Genomic DNA, 15,094 nt, shown 5'->3' with positions numbered 1-15,094 from the left:
TATGTACATACTACCTCAATTGGCCAGATCATCCAGTGCTCCTGCACATTGGCTAACCGGGCTATCTGCATTGTGTCCCGCCACCCACCACCCGCCAACCCCTCTTTTACGCTACTGCTACTCTCTGTTCATCATATATGCATAGTCACTTTAACCATATCTACATGCACATACTACCTCAATCAGCCTGACTAACCGGTGTCTGTAAGTAGCCTCGCTACTGTTTATACTGTTGTTTCTATCTCTTGACATTATTTTTATTTACTTTATTGTTCACCTAATACATTTTTTTGCATTATTGGTTAGAGCCTGTAAGTAAGCATTTCACTGTAAGGTCTATTCGGCGCAAGTGACAAATAAACTTTGCAGGTTCGTGTTCTAACATATTTCAGTATCACTTGTAAATACAACTAGTAAACATCCCAGTTGCCATAACTCTTATGAAACAAAAAGTGAGTAAAATCGAAAAACTGATCTCAGTTCAGTGTCGAGGTGCAACTTCACTTTTGCAGAGGGAGCGGGTAAAGCACTATTAACCAATCAGGTTTAGGCATTTTGACGTGACGTCACACAACATCATGGCGGCGTACATGCTGAACACAAACACAGCACACTTTTACCCACGAAGATAAGCAATCGGGATAATGACAAACGATTCATTTTGCGTTTAAATGGTCAAGTCATCTATGGTAAAGTCAAATGAGGAACAAGAAAACTGACGACGAAATATGCCAAATCCAAGAAAGCATGACCATAACACTGGCTCAAATGACATAAGTGAAATCTGGAGTCATGTTTCCACATTTTCTCAAAAAAGGTTGAGAACAAACAAATCGGGTAAAAGCCCGAAACTGACACCCAAATCTTCATCTTCTGTCAGGAAGTCACCACATACTCGTTCTAAAGGTAAGATGGTTGCTAAAAGTGCACGGGAATGATATTGCTATCCAGCTAGTTGGGTAGCTAACAACATCTAGACCCAATAGCTAAGTTTGGCAAACGTTCGTGTAGGTTGCAGGATAAACAGCTCGAACGTTAATTAGCTGGGCAGAGCCGTAGCTAGCTAGCCAGGGCCACGTTCAGTTGCCAAACGTTTTTCAACGTTGCAGATAGAAATGTAATGTATAGAACTGATGTGATTTCTCGTTCTATTTCTATCTGAACGTTCCAAAAAGTTGGTTTTGTTTATTAGGATCCCCATTAGCGTTTTAATTGTAACCTTTAATAATTAACTACAGCACATGCAGCAGTTACTCTTCCTGGGGTCCACATAAAACGTACAAATAAATTACTAAGTACTAAACAGTTATAGACAAGGACATTATACAAATATAAAACATAATAAGAGTTATATATTAGAAAGACACCAAGAGACAACAAAAATACTATTTACACACTATTAATATATTCATATTCTTATATACAGTTAAATTAGATTTTGGGGCTCCCGAGTGGCGCAGCAGTCTAAGGCACTGCATCTTCAGTGCTAGAGGCGTCACTACAGACCCTGGTTCGATTCCAGGCTGTATCACAACCGGCTGTGTTTGGGAGTCCCATAAGGCAGCGCACAATTGGCCCAGCGTCGTTAGGGTTTGGCCGGGGTAGGCTGTCATTGTAAATAATCATTTGTTCTTAACTGACTTGCCTTGTTAAATAAAAAATAAAAATATATCATCTTTAGAAAGAGGAGAGGTGCTGTGATATAATAGGTTATTTTAAAATATTTTTTCAAAGCTAAACTGACTTTTTTCCTGAGTGGCAGAGCATTCCACGATGACATGGCTCCATACATAACTGAACAATGCATTAGCTCCTAGTCGCACACGCGCTGATGCGCTCCCTATTGTACTCATGCGTGACCAGGTAGACCCCATTTGTTGTTCACCTATTTAGTATGTCTAGTGACCTCCTTACAGTTCGTCTCGTTCCCACCAGATCTGGAGACGCCCAAACGACGAGCGAGGGGCAGATACACGGGCTTAAACAACACTGCTGATTCACCCGGGGATGGAGATATTTTACAAGACATCATATGGGACCCGGCATCACCTACTCCTGCTAGAAGTGGTATGATGGTGTTGTTAAGTCACCTGATGAACAAAAGGCTGATTTAGCTTTAACGTTAACATAACTTTGTCCTTCATTCCTCCTCTTCTCATTCTCCTCACACCTATCAGACCATCATGTATCATCCTCAATCCACCCATCTTTTTGTTCTTCTCCTCAAAGCCGGTACATGATGGTGTCTTAGTTGATAGGAGGTCATGTGTTTCATTCCTCCACAGATCACAGAGCCTACACACAGGCTACTTACAGTTTCCGCTAGTGGCCTTTATGCCCGAAGTGATTGTGGTTACTATGTATATGTGCCAACAGAAGGCTAACTGTTGCTGTCCTTATTCTCCAGGGGAAGGGCCCAGCAACACCAGAGTTGTTGAGATATCAGACATTGTCAATCGGATCGCCCCTAAGGTCAGTATATAAAACATGTTCACCGTGTCACTGAGGTCCATTGATAGATGGAGTATAGGCCGTCATTGTAAATAAGAATTTGTTCTTAACTAACTTGCCTAGTTAAATATAATAAATGAATAGATTCTGGTGCCCTGCAGCACCAACATGTTTTAGAATCATGTGTTACTGTGGATATAAAGGCCTCGCTATATTCAAATGTAAAAGACTGCATTCTACTGTGTTGATTTGTTTCAGTGGATGGAAAGAGATGCTTTGAAAGAAGACATTCTAAATCTGGTTCTTCTTGAAGCACTGGAGGTTAAAGCCTGGGCCCTGGCTTGAAAGTACTCCCAAAGCTTTAGCTTGGTCATAGCACACAAACCAGATGTTGTAAAACATGTCTTCCTTTTCCAGGATGCCCAGCATGTCTCTGTGGATAGTCCTCTGCTCCAGTGGATTGGGGACAGTGCTGTCCCCTGTACCCCAGAGGTACGCCCGCCCAAAGCAAGGAAGAAATCCACTCGGTGAGTGAACTTGTACAAATCACTTGTGTAATCAGCTTGACAAGTTGAAAACCTTTTATTTAACATGTAAGGTTTATTTCTCGTCCAATAGTTTTGTCTTTTCCAGTAATTCTCTTAATCAGATCATTCTTGCGTTCAGATTTTTTGCTAGTGTTTATACCAGCTTCTTCAAAGGTTCCTCAATATATTCATTATTCCTTCCTTGTTCATTCATCCACTCACTTCATCCTCTCCTCTACAGGAAAAGCTCAGTGGAGGACTTGATGCAGCTGGCCAGGCAGTTTGACATCAACATGCACCAGCAGGACAGAGAGAGGAAGAGTTCTGAACACAGGAACAATACCATAAACAACAACCGGTACGAGGAGGAACCCAAGGGCCCGACGACAATGTCGTCATCAGCCCAGCAGGTAGAGGCGGAGCTTAACGCTCTGTTCGACGGGCCGACGCAGCGAGTCACCGGACGGCTCAGCCAAGGGTCGACCGCCTCCACCTGTTCTCAGGAGGTCAAGGTTCAAGTTGGGGTCAGCCATCTCACTACCGATGACCTCGTCAAAGTGTCGGAGGTCAAGCCTGGCGGGGGAAGCACGTCTGGTTCATCGGCTCGTACTGGTAAAGAGGATGTAGGACAGTGGAATGCCACGACAACTGTGGCGAAAGACGAGGACTTTGACTGGGAGGATGACGACCTTCTCAATGACCCTATCGTGTTGGAGATGACCCAGAATCCTGAGGGGCTGAAAACGCTGTCCCCCAAACCCAGCAGCTCACTGACTCTGAGCACTGACAGAGACAACACACAGCTGCTAACAGATACAGAAAAGACCCTACCACCCTCCTCTACTACCTCTAATCCTATCAGCCTGCCCTCTCACTCTGTCTGGAAGGGGACAAGCACACACCTTCAACCCTCAAACAGAGGTGGCCTCACTGGGCCATGTCCTAAACCCAAGCCCGCCAGCAGAAGCACTTTCCTGCTGGAGCCCAACCTTTGTTTCCAGGTGAATATGGCTCCGACAACCAGAGAAGCACCCAGACTGTTCCTCACTGTTGGAGAGGCCCAACCTGAGAGGCCCGGCGTGTCTGCAGCCGTGGGGAGTAGGGGCCCCAGTAGAGACTCTGCAGAAGGGGTGAGCACAGCCACAACTCCAACCTCCCGTGGAACCACAGCCCCAGACTCCGCTTTCAAAGACATCTCAGAGGAGGACCTCCAGTCCCTGTTTGACTCTGAGTCGCTGTGGAACGACGACGAAGGTGACGATGACGAGCTGCTGTATCAGGTGTGTGACAACGTGGAGAGGATCTCCAACAGTCAGTCCGAGGGTGCCACCGCAACCACGGATGCCACTGAGGTCCGCGTCCAAGAGAGCAAACCGAAAGCCACTCCAACCGCCCCTCTGGCTGCAGCGAGAGAGGGGTCTATGACTATGGATAGGGCTGTAGGTGGTCCTAGCAGTAAACAGTCAACCACCTGCACGTCTGGCCGCTCCAACTCAGCACCAGGAGATAGGAGTAGCACCCCTGTGCACTTTCAGAGATGGAACATTCCAGCGAAAGCAGGAAATGTTTGGGTCGGACATCATACAGTCATGTCCCAGAGCCATCCAGGCAGCGGGGAGGGTCTGGACAAGTTTACCCAGCTGAGGGGTGCTCCAGCCTGGGGAACATTTGGCCTAGGATCCCTTGGAGTTAGAACCTTCCAAGCGGGGGACTCAAAGTCGGTCATGCCACGGACAGTGTCGGCAAGAACCCTCACAAACTCAAATTCCCATCATGCATCATCGTTCAAGAGACATCTGTCGGACTCGGCCGCCATCGGCAACAAAGGTGAGCTTTTTACCCCATAAAAAGGCAAAACAATAAGTATTACATTAAAAGAGAGGTTAGGAGGTAAATAGATGGTTGTTGGGTCAGGGCTCTGAGAGGTTAGGAGGTAAATAGATGGTTGTTGGGTCAGGGCTCTGAGAGGTTAGGAGGTAAATAGATGGCTGTTGGGTCAGGGCTCTGAGAGGTTAGGAGGTAAATAGATGGCTGTTGGGTCAGGGCTCTGAGAGGTTAGGAGGTAAATAGATGGTTGTTGGGTCAGGGCTCTGAGAGGTTAGGAGGTAAATAGATGGCTGTTGGGTCAGGGCTCTGAGAGGTTAGGAGGTAAATAGATGGTTGTTGGGTCAGGGCTCTGAGAGGTTAGGAGGTAAATAGATGGTTGTTGGGTCAGGGCTCTGAGAGGTTAGGAGGTAAATAGATGGTTGTTGGGTCAGGGCTCTGAGAGGTTAGGAGGTAAATAGATGGTTGTTGGGTCAGGGCTCTGAGAGGTTAGGAGGTAAATAGATGGTTGTTGGGTCAGGGCTCTGAGAGGTTAGGAGGTAAATAGATGGTTGTTGGGTCAGGGCTCTGAGAGGTTAGGAGGTAAATAGATGGTTGTTGGGTCAGGGCTCTGAGAGGTTAGGAGGTAAATAGATGGCTGTTGGGTCAGGGCTCTGAGAGGTTAGGAGGTAAATAGATGGTTGTTGGGTCAGGGCTCTGAGAGGTTAGGAGGTAAATAGATGGTTGTTGGGTCAGGGCTCTGAGAGGTTAGGAGGTAAATAGATGGCTGTTGGGTCAGGGCTCTGAGAGGTTAGGAGGTAAATAGATGGTTGTTGGGTCAGGGCTCTGAGAGGTTAGGAGGTAAATAGATGGTTGTTGGGTCAGGGCTCTGAGAGGTTAGGAGGTAAATAGATGGTTGTTGGGTCAGGGCTCTGAGAGGTTAGGAGGTAAATAGATGGTTGTTGGGTCAGGGCTCTGAGAGGTTAGGAGGTAAATAGATGGTTGTTGGGTCAGGGCTCTGAGAGGTTAGGAGGTAAATAGATGGTTGTTGGGTCAGGGCTCTGAGAGGTTAGGAGGTAAATAGATGGTTGTTGGGTCAGGGCTCAGAGGTTAGGAGGTAAATAGATGGTTGTTGGGTCAGGGCTCTGAGAGGTTAGGAGGTAAATAGATGGTTGTTGGGTCAGGGTTCTGAGAGGTTAGGAGGTAAATAGATGGCTGTTGGGTCAGGGTTCTGAGAGGTTAGGAGGTAAATAGATGGCTGTTGGGTCAGGGCTCAGAGGTTAGGAGGTAAATAGATGGTTGTTGGGTCAGGGCTCTGAGAGGTTAGGAGGTAAATAAATGGTTGTTGGGTCAGGGTTCTGAGAGGTTAGGAGGTAAATAGATGGTTGTTGGGTCAGGGCTCTGAGGTTTGGAGGTAAATAGATGGTTGTTGGGTCAGGGCTCAGAGGTTAGGAGGTAAATAGATGGTTGTTGGGTCAGGGTTCTGAGAGGTTAGGAGGTAAATAGATGGTTGTTGGGTCAGGGCTCTGAGAGGTTTGGAGATGTACTTTAGAACTGAAGAGCTTCATTTCTATTCAATAATGTATTTTCAAAGTTGTAAAGGCTGAGTAAATGTGTAAATGTATTAACTTCTTGTGCATAAAAATTGATACACTAATTGTCTGTGCTTTTTATCCGTCAGTCACTGTAGGCACATTCTGTCTTTAAGCTTTTCAATTGCAGTCAGAGTCCTATTTCCATGTAATCTGATTTGTTTCTCAGTGTTTGTCAGCAGTGAGATGACGGGGAGATGCACGGAGGAGGAGATTGAGAGGAAGAAGCAGGAGGCCATAGCCAGAAGAAGGACCAGGGAAACCTCCCTAAAAGCAGGGGGACTTCCTCTGTGACTAAGCAACGGGACACTAGATTAATACACAGTTAACCAGAATGCCTATAGAGTAGCTCTCCTCTGCTAGGTCTGTACCATAAACATTTCTCACGGTTTCTTCACAGAACACTGTCAGTGCTACTAGAACGGTGTTGCGTTATGGAGCTATGCTGCTAGACACACACACACACACACACACACACACACACACACACACACACACACACACACACACACACACACACGCTGCTGCACTTTTTTAGTTGCTTATATTGTCACTGTTGTTCTTTCTGGAGGTCACTGAAACGTTGAGTAGAATATACAGCAGCAACACTTTATCTGGAGTCAGAGCAAGCGGTTGGCTTGTAAGGCCTTTACAGCACCTCAAAGGAGATTTGTCACTTTTTATTTTACACGTTAATCTGTTGACATTCCAAGTAGATAATGAGTCATCTTGATGAGCAATGTGGAGATCTGTTCTACTGTCCTGCAATAGTATCTTTCAGAGGAACTGTGGGTCCAGAACTCACCTTGTTGCTGTAACTCAGCAACATTATAGGACATTATCTTTACACTGCATGTGTTGGCATGTGGTTTATTAGTACCTTGTGTTTTGCACCTTTTCCAGAAATGAGAAGGACACCAACACTAAGCAGGTTTCCGTCCGGGAAAGAAAATGTCACCACAGACCTGATGGAAACGGCAAATTTGTCAGTAAACTCGTCCAAAATGTCGACAAAACAATATACGCTAGACGAGATGGGATATGTTTGTTTCTGTAAAATTCATGCCATCATGTCGAAGTAAACTTTGAGTCACACGATGATATGTTGTGTGGCCCTCGCACTACGACTCCTAAAAGCATGCAGTTTATTAAGCTACTTATTAAATGAGTTCTGATTAACTTCACAGGGTGGTGAAAGTCTAAGGTGGTGGTGCTCCTTTCCATTCAATATCAAGGGTCTTATTCTGGTGACATGATGATTGATGCTTGGCTGCAATTTGACAAATAAGTACAAATCTGGCTCTTTTGTCCATAATATTCTCATCATGTAGGCTATAGGCCGACCCGCATCTGTGAGCTGTTGGCTAGAGCACGTGTCAAAACCAAAGTGGGCACATTTGCTATACAGCGCAACATTTGTAGTGACAAAGCCATCAGTAGAGTTGAAAATGTTACCTTTATTTAATTAGGCAAGTCCAGTTTAAGAACAAATTCTTATTTACAATGACGGCCAAACCCGGACGACGCTGTGCCAGTGGTGCTCCACCCTATGGGACTCCCAATCACGGCCGGATGTGATGTAGCCTGGATTCGAACCAGGTACTGCAGTGTACAGGTACTACGCCTCTTGCACTGAGAAGCAGTGTCTTAGACCACTGCGCCACTCAGGAGCCCAAATGTGATGGAAGACCATTTAACACTTTTTAAATTCAGAATTGAACGTAAAAGTTATTTTGATGTGCACTACGTCATCACGCACAGCCTTTTATCCACAACAAGTCAGTGTGACGGAAACACGTCTCTGGTGGGAAAATGCGCATGGTTTTTTTCCAGATTTTTTGTTGTTGTTGAATATTCCCATAAAAATCTGTGGCCAACTGTAAGGAAACGTAGCTATAAAGCTGTAAATGAAGGTTGAAGTCCAGGCATGTCACATAGTGGTGTAAAATACAAGGCCCGAGGTGAAATACTATGAGGAAGCGCTTCTGTATCTACTTCTGTTATCTCAAGGGGTCCATTGTATCAGTCAAGTCTCACTGACTGTAGAGAACGGTTATGCCTTGGAGAGAGGTGGAGCTGTGCATCTCCATCAGTTTTGTTTTTAGTGTCTTTGTCTATGTACCAGAGATGACCAGTTATACCTAAAAACTACTGTGTTGGCCAAAATCACCTGGCATATACCGTTTCATCAAAATGTTCTTTCACGTTTGGTAATCAAAGATGATCAAAGCTGTGTTCTTAGAGACTGCAGCTCGGCAGTGAATCAAGACCGTGTGATGTTATGTTGAAGTACTCTTGTGACTTTATTAAAACCCAATGTGTTAGAAAAGAAAGTTGATTTTCCTTTAATTTTTACTTGAATATGTCACTACTGACTAGATTTGACTTTTTCACCATCTTGTTTAAAAAAAGAAATGTTTTAATGCATTTTATTTTTCTTTACGTTGTCATAGTTACTTTGTTTTTATTTCTTACGGTGGTCCATATTTGCACAGGTCACAGTGGTATGAGCAGAAAGACCACAGTATCATGCCACTTATGCAATATTACTAGATGTGTTATTCATTCTCAGTCAAAACCACCATTAAACTATCATCAAAGCATGCTGCCTTTCCTCTCAGATTCATTCCAACTCACGTGTGGCTCTTCCCACCAGCCTCCACTGGTGTGGCTTATTTCCAGAATGATGACAGACATGGCAATGAGCAATTTTGTAAGTTTCTCCTTCAACTACAAGTCAGACGTTGTGAACAGCTAATATCTCTCACGGTGGACGATATTAGAGGGATTATATTCATATTGAATCTAATTTGTCTTCCACACCTGCCGTATTGTGTGTGGTACAGTGTGTCTTTGTACTCCCTTGAGAATTCTCCAGTGTACTTCTGATGAGAGCCCCCCAGCCATTTCTGATGAGAGCCCCCCAGCCATTTCTGATGAGAGCCCCCCAGCCATTTCTGATGAGAGCCCCCCAGCCATTTCTGATGAGAGCCCCCCAGCCATTTCTGATGAGAGCCCCCCAGCCATTTCTGATGAGAGCCCCCCAGCCATTTCTGATGAGAGCCCCCCAGCCATTTCTGATGAGAGCCCCCCAGCCATTTCTGATGAGAGCCCCCCAGCCATTTCTGATGAGAGCCCCCCAGCCATTTCTGATGAGAGCCCCCCAGCCATTTCTGATGAGAGCCCCCCAGCCATTTCTGATGAGAGCCCCCCAGCCATTTCTGATGAGAGCCCCCCAGCCATTTCTGATGGGAGCCCCCCAGCCATTTCTGATGAGAGCCCCCCAGCCATTTCTGATGAGAGCCCCCCAGCCATTTCTGATGAGAGCCCCCCAGCCATTTCTGATGAGAGCCCCCCAGCCATTTCTGATGAGAGCCCCCCAGCCATTTCTGATGAGAGCCCCCCAGCCATTTCTGATGAGCCCCCCAGCCATTTCTGATGAGCCCCCCAGCCATTTCTGATGAGAGCCCCCCAGCCATTTCTGATGAGAGCCCCCCAGCCATTTCTGATGAGAGCCCCCCAGCCATTTCTGATGAGAGCCCCCCAGCCATTTCTGATGAGAGCCCCCCAGCCATTTCTGATGAGAGGCCCCCAGCCATTTCTGATGAGAGGCCCCCAGCCATTTCTGATGAGAGGCCCCCAGCCATTTCTGATGAGAGCCCCCCAGCCATTTCTGATGAGAGCCCCCCAGCCATTTCTGATGAGAGCCCCCCAGCCATTTCTGATGAGAGCCCCCCAGCCATTTCTGATGAGAGCCCCCCAGCCATTTCTGATGAGAGCCCCCCAGCCATTTCTGATGAGAGCCCCCCCAGCCATTTCTGATGAGAGCCCCCCCAGCCATTTCTGATGAGAGCCCCCCCAGCCATTTCTGATGAGAGCCCCCCCAGCCATTTCTGATGAGAGGCCCCCAGCCATTTCTGATGAGCCCCCCAGCCATTTCTGATGAGAGCCCCCCAGCCATTTCTGATGAGAGCCCCCCAGCCATTTCTGATGAGAGCCCCCCAGCCATTTCTGATGAGAGCCCCCCAGCCATTTCTGATGAGAGCCCCCCAGCCATTTCTGATGAGAGCCCCCCAGCCATTTCTGATGAGAGGCCCCCCCAGCCATTTCTGATGAGAGCCCCCCAGCCATTTCTGATGAGAGCCCCCCCAGCCATTTCTGATGAGAGCCCCCCCAGCCATTTCTGATGAGCCCCCCAGCCATTTCTGATGGGAGCCCCCCAGCCATTTCTGATGAGAGCCCCCCAGCCATTTCTGATGGGATCCATTTTGTGCCTGCCAGAGTAGAGCTCTCCGGTAGAACACACCTGTGTGGGTGGGTGTGCCCACAGGGAACTGGGTGTGCCCACAGGGAACTGTGTGTGTGTGTGTGTTCACCCTCCTCTCTCTTCAGCAGCACATTGACAGTAAATCTAAATGGCAGGACAGTTTGGCGCGGGCATAAAGGTGGCTTTATGACTATGATTCTAGTTATGATGATGACTACCATTTATTTCAACTATCTGATGAAACCTGCGAGGCCAACAGGTGTTGAGGCCAACAATATCCTACCTGCTGATGGATTGATGGATTTCTGTAATAGTGAACACTGTGTGTCCACACCACAAGGTCTGCTTTGTGGGAACAGAATGATTGTATTGCTGTTAGTCTGGCGTTAGACAGTAATGGCTGCCCATCATGTTGCCATGGTAATGGTTTAAATTCTGTCTATTTAATGTTCCTGTTTAGTGTACATCTACTGGATGTGTTTAGTTTGTTAACAAGACATTTGTGGAGTGGTTGAAAAACTAGTCTTAGTGACTACAACCTAAGTGGATGTAAACTTCTGCCTTCAACTGTACATTTAAACATTATAGTTTTGGCAAGTCGGTTAGGACATCTACTTTGTGCATGACACGTAATTTTTCCAACAATCGTTTACAGACAGATTATTTCACTTATAACTCACTGTATCACAATTCCAGTGGGTCAGAAGTTTACATACACTAAGTTTACTGTGCCTTTAAACAGCTTGGACATTTCCAGAAAATGATGTCATGGCTTTAGAAGCTTCTGATAGGCTAATTAACATAATTTGAGTCAGTTGGAGGTGTACCTGTGAATGTATTTCAAGGCCTACCTTCAAACTCAGTGCCTCTTTGCTTGACATCATGGGAAAATCGAAAGAAATCAGCCAAGACCTCAGAAAATAAATTGTAGATCTCCACAAGTCTGGTTTATCCTTGGGAGCAATTTCCAAACGCCTGAAGGTAAAACGTTCATCTGTACAAACAATAGTACGCAAGTATAAACACCATGGGACCACGCAGCCGTCATACCGCTCAGTAAGGAGACGCATTCTGTCTCCTAGAGATGAACGTACTTTGGTGCGAAAAGTGCTAATCAATCTCAGAACAACAGCAAAGGACCTGGTGAAGATGCTGGAGGAAACAGGTACAAAAGTATCTACACTGCTCAAAAAAATAAAGGGAACACTTAAACAACACAATGTAACTCCAAGTCAATCACACTTCTGTGAAATCAAACTGTCCACTTAGGAAGCAACACTGATTGACAATAAATTTCACATGCTGTTGTGCAAATGGAATAGACAAAAGGTGGAAATTATAGGCAATTAGCAAGACACCCCCAATAAAGGAGTGATTCTGCAGGTGGTGACCACAGACCACTTCTCAGTTCCTATGCTTCCTGGCTGATGTTTTGGTCACTTTTGAATGCTGGCGGTGCTCTCACTCTAGTGGTAGCATGAGACGGAGTCTACAACCCACACAAGTGGCTCAGGTAGTGCAGCTCATCCAGGATGGCACATCAATGCGAGCTGTGGCAAGAAGGTTTGCTGTGTCTGTCAGCGTAGTGTCCAGAGCATGGAGGCGCTACCAGGAGACAGGCCAGTACATCAGGAGACGTGGAGGAGGCCGTAGGAGGGCAAGAACCCAGCAGCAGGACCGCTACCTCCGCCTTTGAGCAGGAGGAGCACTGCCAGAGCCCTGCAAAATGACCACCAGCAGGCCACAAATGTGCATGTGTCAGCATATGGTCTCACAAGGGCTCTGAGGATCTCATCTCGGTACCTAATGGCAGTCAGGCTACCTCTGGCGAGCACATGGAGGGCTGTGCGGCCCCACAAAGAAATGCCACCCCACACCATGACTGACCCACCGCCAAACCGGTCATGCTGGAGGATGTTGCAGGCAGCAGAACGTTTTCCACGGCGTCTCCAGACTCTGTCACGTGTGTCACATGTGCTCATGTGCTCAGTGTGAACCTGCTTTCATCTGTGAAGAGCACAGGGCGCCAGTGGCGAATTTGCCAATCTTGGTGTTCTCTGGCAAATGCCAAACGTCCTGCACGGTGTTGGGCAGTAAGCACAACCCCCACCTGTGGACGTCGGGCCCTCATACCACCCTCATGGAGTCTGTTTCTGACCGTTTGAGCAGACACATGCACATTTGTGGCCTGCTGGAGGTCATTTTGCAGGGCTCTGGCAGTGCTCCTCCTGCTCAAAGGCGGAGGTAGCGGTCCTGCTGCTGGGTTCTTGCCCTCCTACGGCCTCCTCCACGTCTCCTGATGTACTGGCCTGTCTCCTGGTAGCGCCTCCATGCTCTGGACACTACGCTGACAGACACAGCAAACCTTCTTGCCACAGCTCGCATTGATGTGCCATCCTGGATGAGCTGCACTACCTGAGCCACTTGTGTGGGTTGTAGACTCCGTCTCATGCTACCACTAGAGTGAGAGCACCGCCAGCATTCAAAAGTGACCAAAACATCAGCCAGGAAGCATAGGAACTGAGAAGTGGTCTGTGGTCACCACCTGCAGAATCACTCCTTTTTTGGGGGTGTCTTGCTAATTGCCTATAATTTCCACCTTTTGTCTATTCCATTTGCACAACAGCATGTGAAATTTATTGTCAATCAGTGTTGCTTCCTAAGTGGACAGTTTGATTTCACAGAAGTGTGATTGACTTGGAGTTACATTGTGTTGTTTAAGTGTTCCCTTTATTTTTTTGAGCAGTGTATATCCACAGTAAACGAGTCCTATATCGACATAACCTGAAAGGCCGCTCAGCAAGGAAGAAGCCACTGCTCCAAAACTGCAATAAAAAGCCAGACTACGGTTTGCAACTGCACATGGGGACAAAGATCGTACTTTTTGGAGAAATGTCCTCTGGTCTGATGAAACAAAAATAGAACTGTTTGGCCATAATGACCATTGTTTTGTTTGGAGGAAAAAGGGGGAGGCTTGCAAGCCGAAGAACACCATCCCAACTGTGAAGCACGGGGGTGGCAGCATCATGTTGTGAGGGTGCTTTGCTGCACTTCACAAAATAGATGGCTTTATGAGGAAGGAAAATTATGTGGATATATTGAAGCAACATCTCAAGACATCAGGAAGTTAAAGCTTGGTCGCAAATGGGTCTTCCAAATGGACAAAACCCCAAGCATACTTCCAAAGTTGTGGCAAAATGGCTTAAGGACAACAAAGTCAAGGTATTGGAGTGGCCATCACAAAGCCCTGACCTCCATTCCTATAGAAAATGTGTGGGCAGAACTGAAAAAGCATGTGCGAGCAAGGAGGCCTACAAACCTGACTCAGTTACACCAGCTCTGTCAGGAGGAATGGGCTAAAATTCACCCAACTTATTGTGGGAAGCTTGTGGAAGGCTACCCAAAACGTTTGACTCAAGTTAAACAATTTAAAGGCAATGCTACCAAATACTAATTGAGTGTGTGTGTAAACTTCTGACTCACTGGGAATGTGATGAAAGAAATAAAAGCTGAAAGAAATCATTCTCTCTACTATTATTCTGACTTTTTACATTCTGAAAGTAAAGTAGTAATCCTAACTGACCTAAGACAGGGGATTTTTACTAGGATTAAATGTCAGGAATTGTGAAAAACAGAGTTTAAATGTATTTGGCTTAGGTGTATGTAAACTTCTGACTTCAACTGTATTTTTTTAGACTTTGGATCACTTAATTTGTATCTATTGAAGTACAGGATTGGTAAAGTAGGGATTGTATGCTACTTCCTTTATTCAGAACAGAAACAAAAGCTAAATGTAGTCATCTATTTATTGACAGTGGTACAGAGGGAGGGAAGAAGACCAGTGGACCTTCGTTGGACCCCCGCCCTTCTTCACATGGAAGCTACAAACCAACCAGATGAAACTAATTATGAATTTCATCTCCATTTTATTCTCCATTGTGAACTCTAACATACTCTCTCTGTCAGAGTATTCCTCAAAAGCAGTTGGTTGCTGAGAAAAGTCACGTGCTCTACTCTGTATTGCAGTGTTCAACCGTGACCTTTTCCAACACGGTTCAGGTTCAGGTGGAGAAGCTCATGTCAGAGACATGATGGACATCTATTTTCCTGAAAGGTATTTGAGTGTGCAAGGGCTCCCGAGTGGCGCAGCGGTCTAAGGCACTGCATCTCAGTGCAAGAGGTGTCAGCTACAGTCCCTGGTTTGAATCCAGGCTGTATCACATCCAGCCGTGATTGGGAGTCCCATAGGGTGGCACACAGTGTCGTTAGGGTTTGGCGCGGGGTAGGCCATCATTGTAAATAAGAATTTGTTCTTAACTGACTTGCCTAGTTAAATAAAATAAAAATACATTTGGGGATTTGACTTTCTCCACAGACTAATCCACTTCACCACTGTACCGCCGTCCCAAGTCATGTGGAACGTTCTACCCTTTCTCTCTGGTTGAATCTCTCTT

At 46.3% G+C, this 15,094-nt stretch overlaps 1 protein-coding gene across 1 annotated transcript; it reads left to right on the top strand.

The window, feature by feature from the left end:
• The first annotated feature begins 577 nt into the window (after positions 1-577).
• Positions 578-7,890, top strand: LOC120041246 (ewing's tumor-associated antigen 1-like). Its single transcript, XM_038986184.1, has 6 exons — positions 578-906; positions 1,936-2,067; positions 2,408-2,472; positions 2,869-2,978; positions 3,220-4,805; positions 6,543-7,890. Exons 1-6 carry the CDS (start codon positions 729-731, stop codon positions 6,665-6,667), a joined length of 2,196 nt encoding a protein of 731 aa, XP_038842112.1. The 5' UTR covers positions 578-728; the 3' UTR covers positions 6,668-7,890.
• The last annotated feature ends 7,204 nt before the right edge of the window (positions 7,891-15,094 follow it).

This window comes from Salvelinus namaycush, unplaced genomic scaffold (assembly GCF_016432855.1).
Source record: "Salvelinus namaycush isolate Seneca unplaced genomic scaffold, SaNama_1.0 Scaffold422, whole genome shotgun sequence".
In the NCBI taxonomy this organism is placed as follows: Eukaryota; Metazoa; Chordata; class Actinopteri; order Salmoniformes; family Salmonidae; genus Salvelinus; species Salvelinus namaycush.
The sequence above is the reverse complement of the archived record's forward strand: the minus strand, read 5'-3'. Positions and strand labels throughout refer to the sequence as shown.

Bases quoted from the DNA above. Each gene is read 5' to 3' on its own strand.
- LOC120041246 (XM_038986184.1), top strand. From the start codon at position 729: ATGCCAAATCCAAGAAAGCATGACCATAACACTGGCTCAAATGACATA. The intron at 2,473-2,868 runs GTCAGTATATAA...TTCCTTTTCCAG, and splicing joins TCAATCGGATCGCCCCTAAG to GATGCCCAGCATGTCTCTGT. The intron at 4,806-6,542 runs GTGAGCTTTTTA...TTTGTTTCTCAG, and splicing joins GGCCGCCATCGGCAACAAAG to TGTTTGTCAGCAGTGAGATG.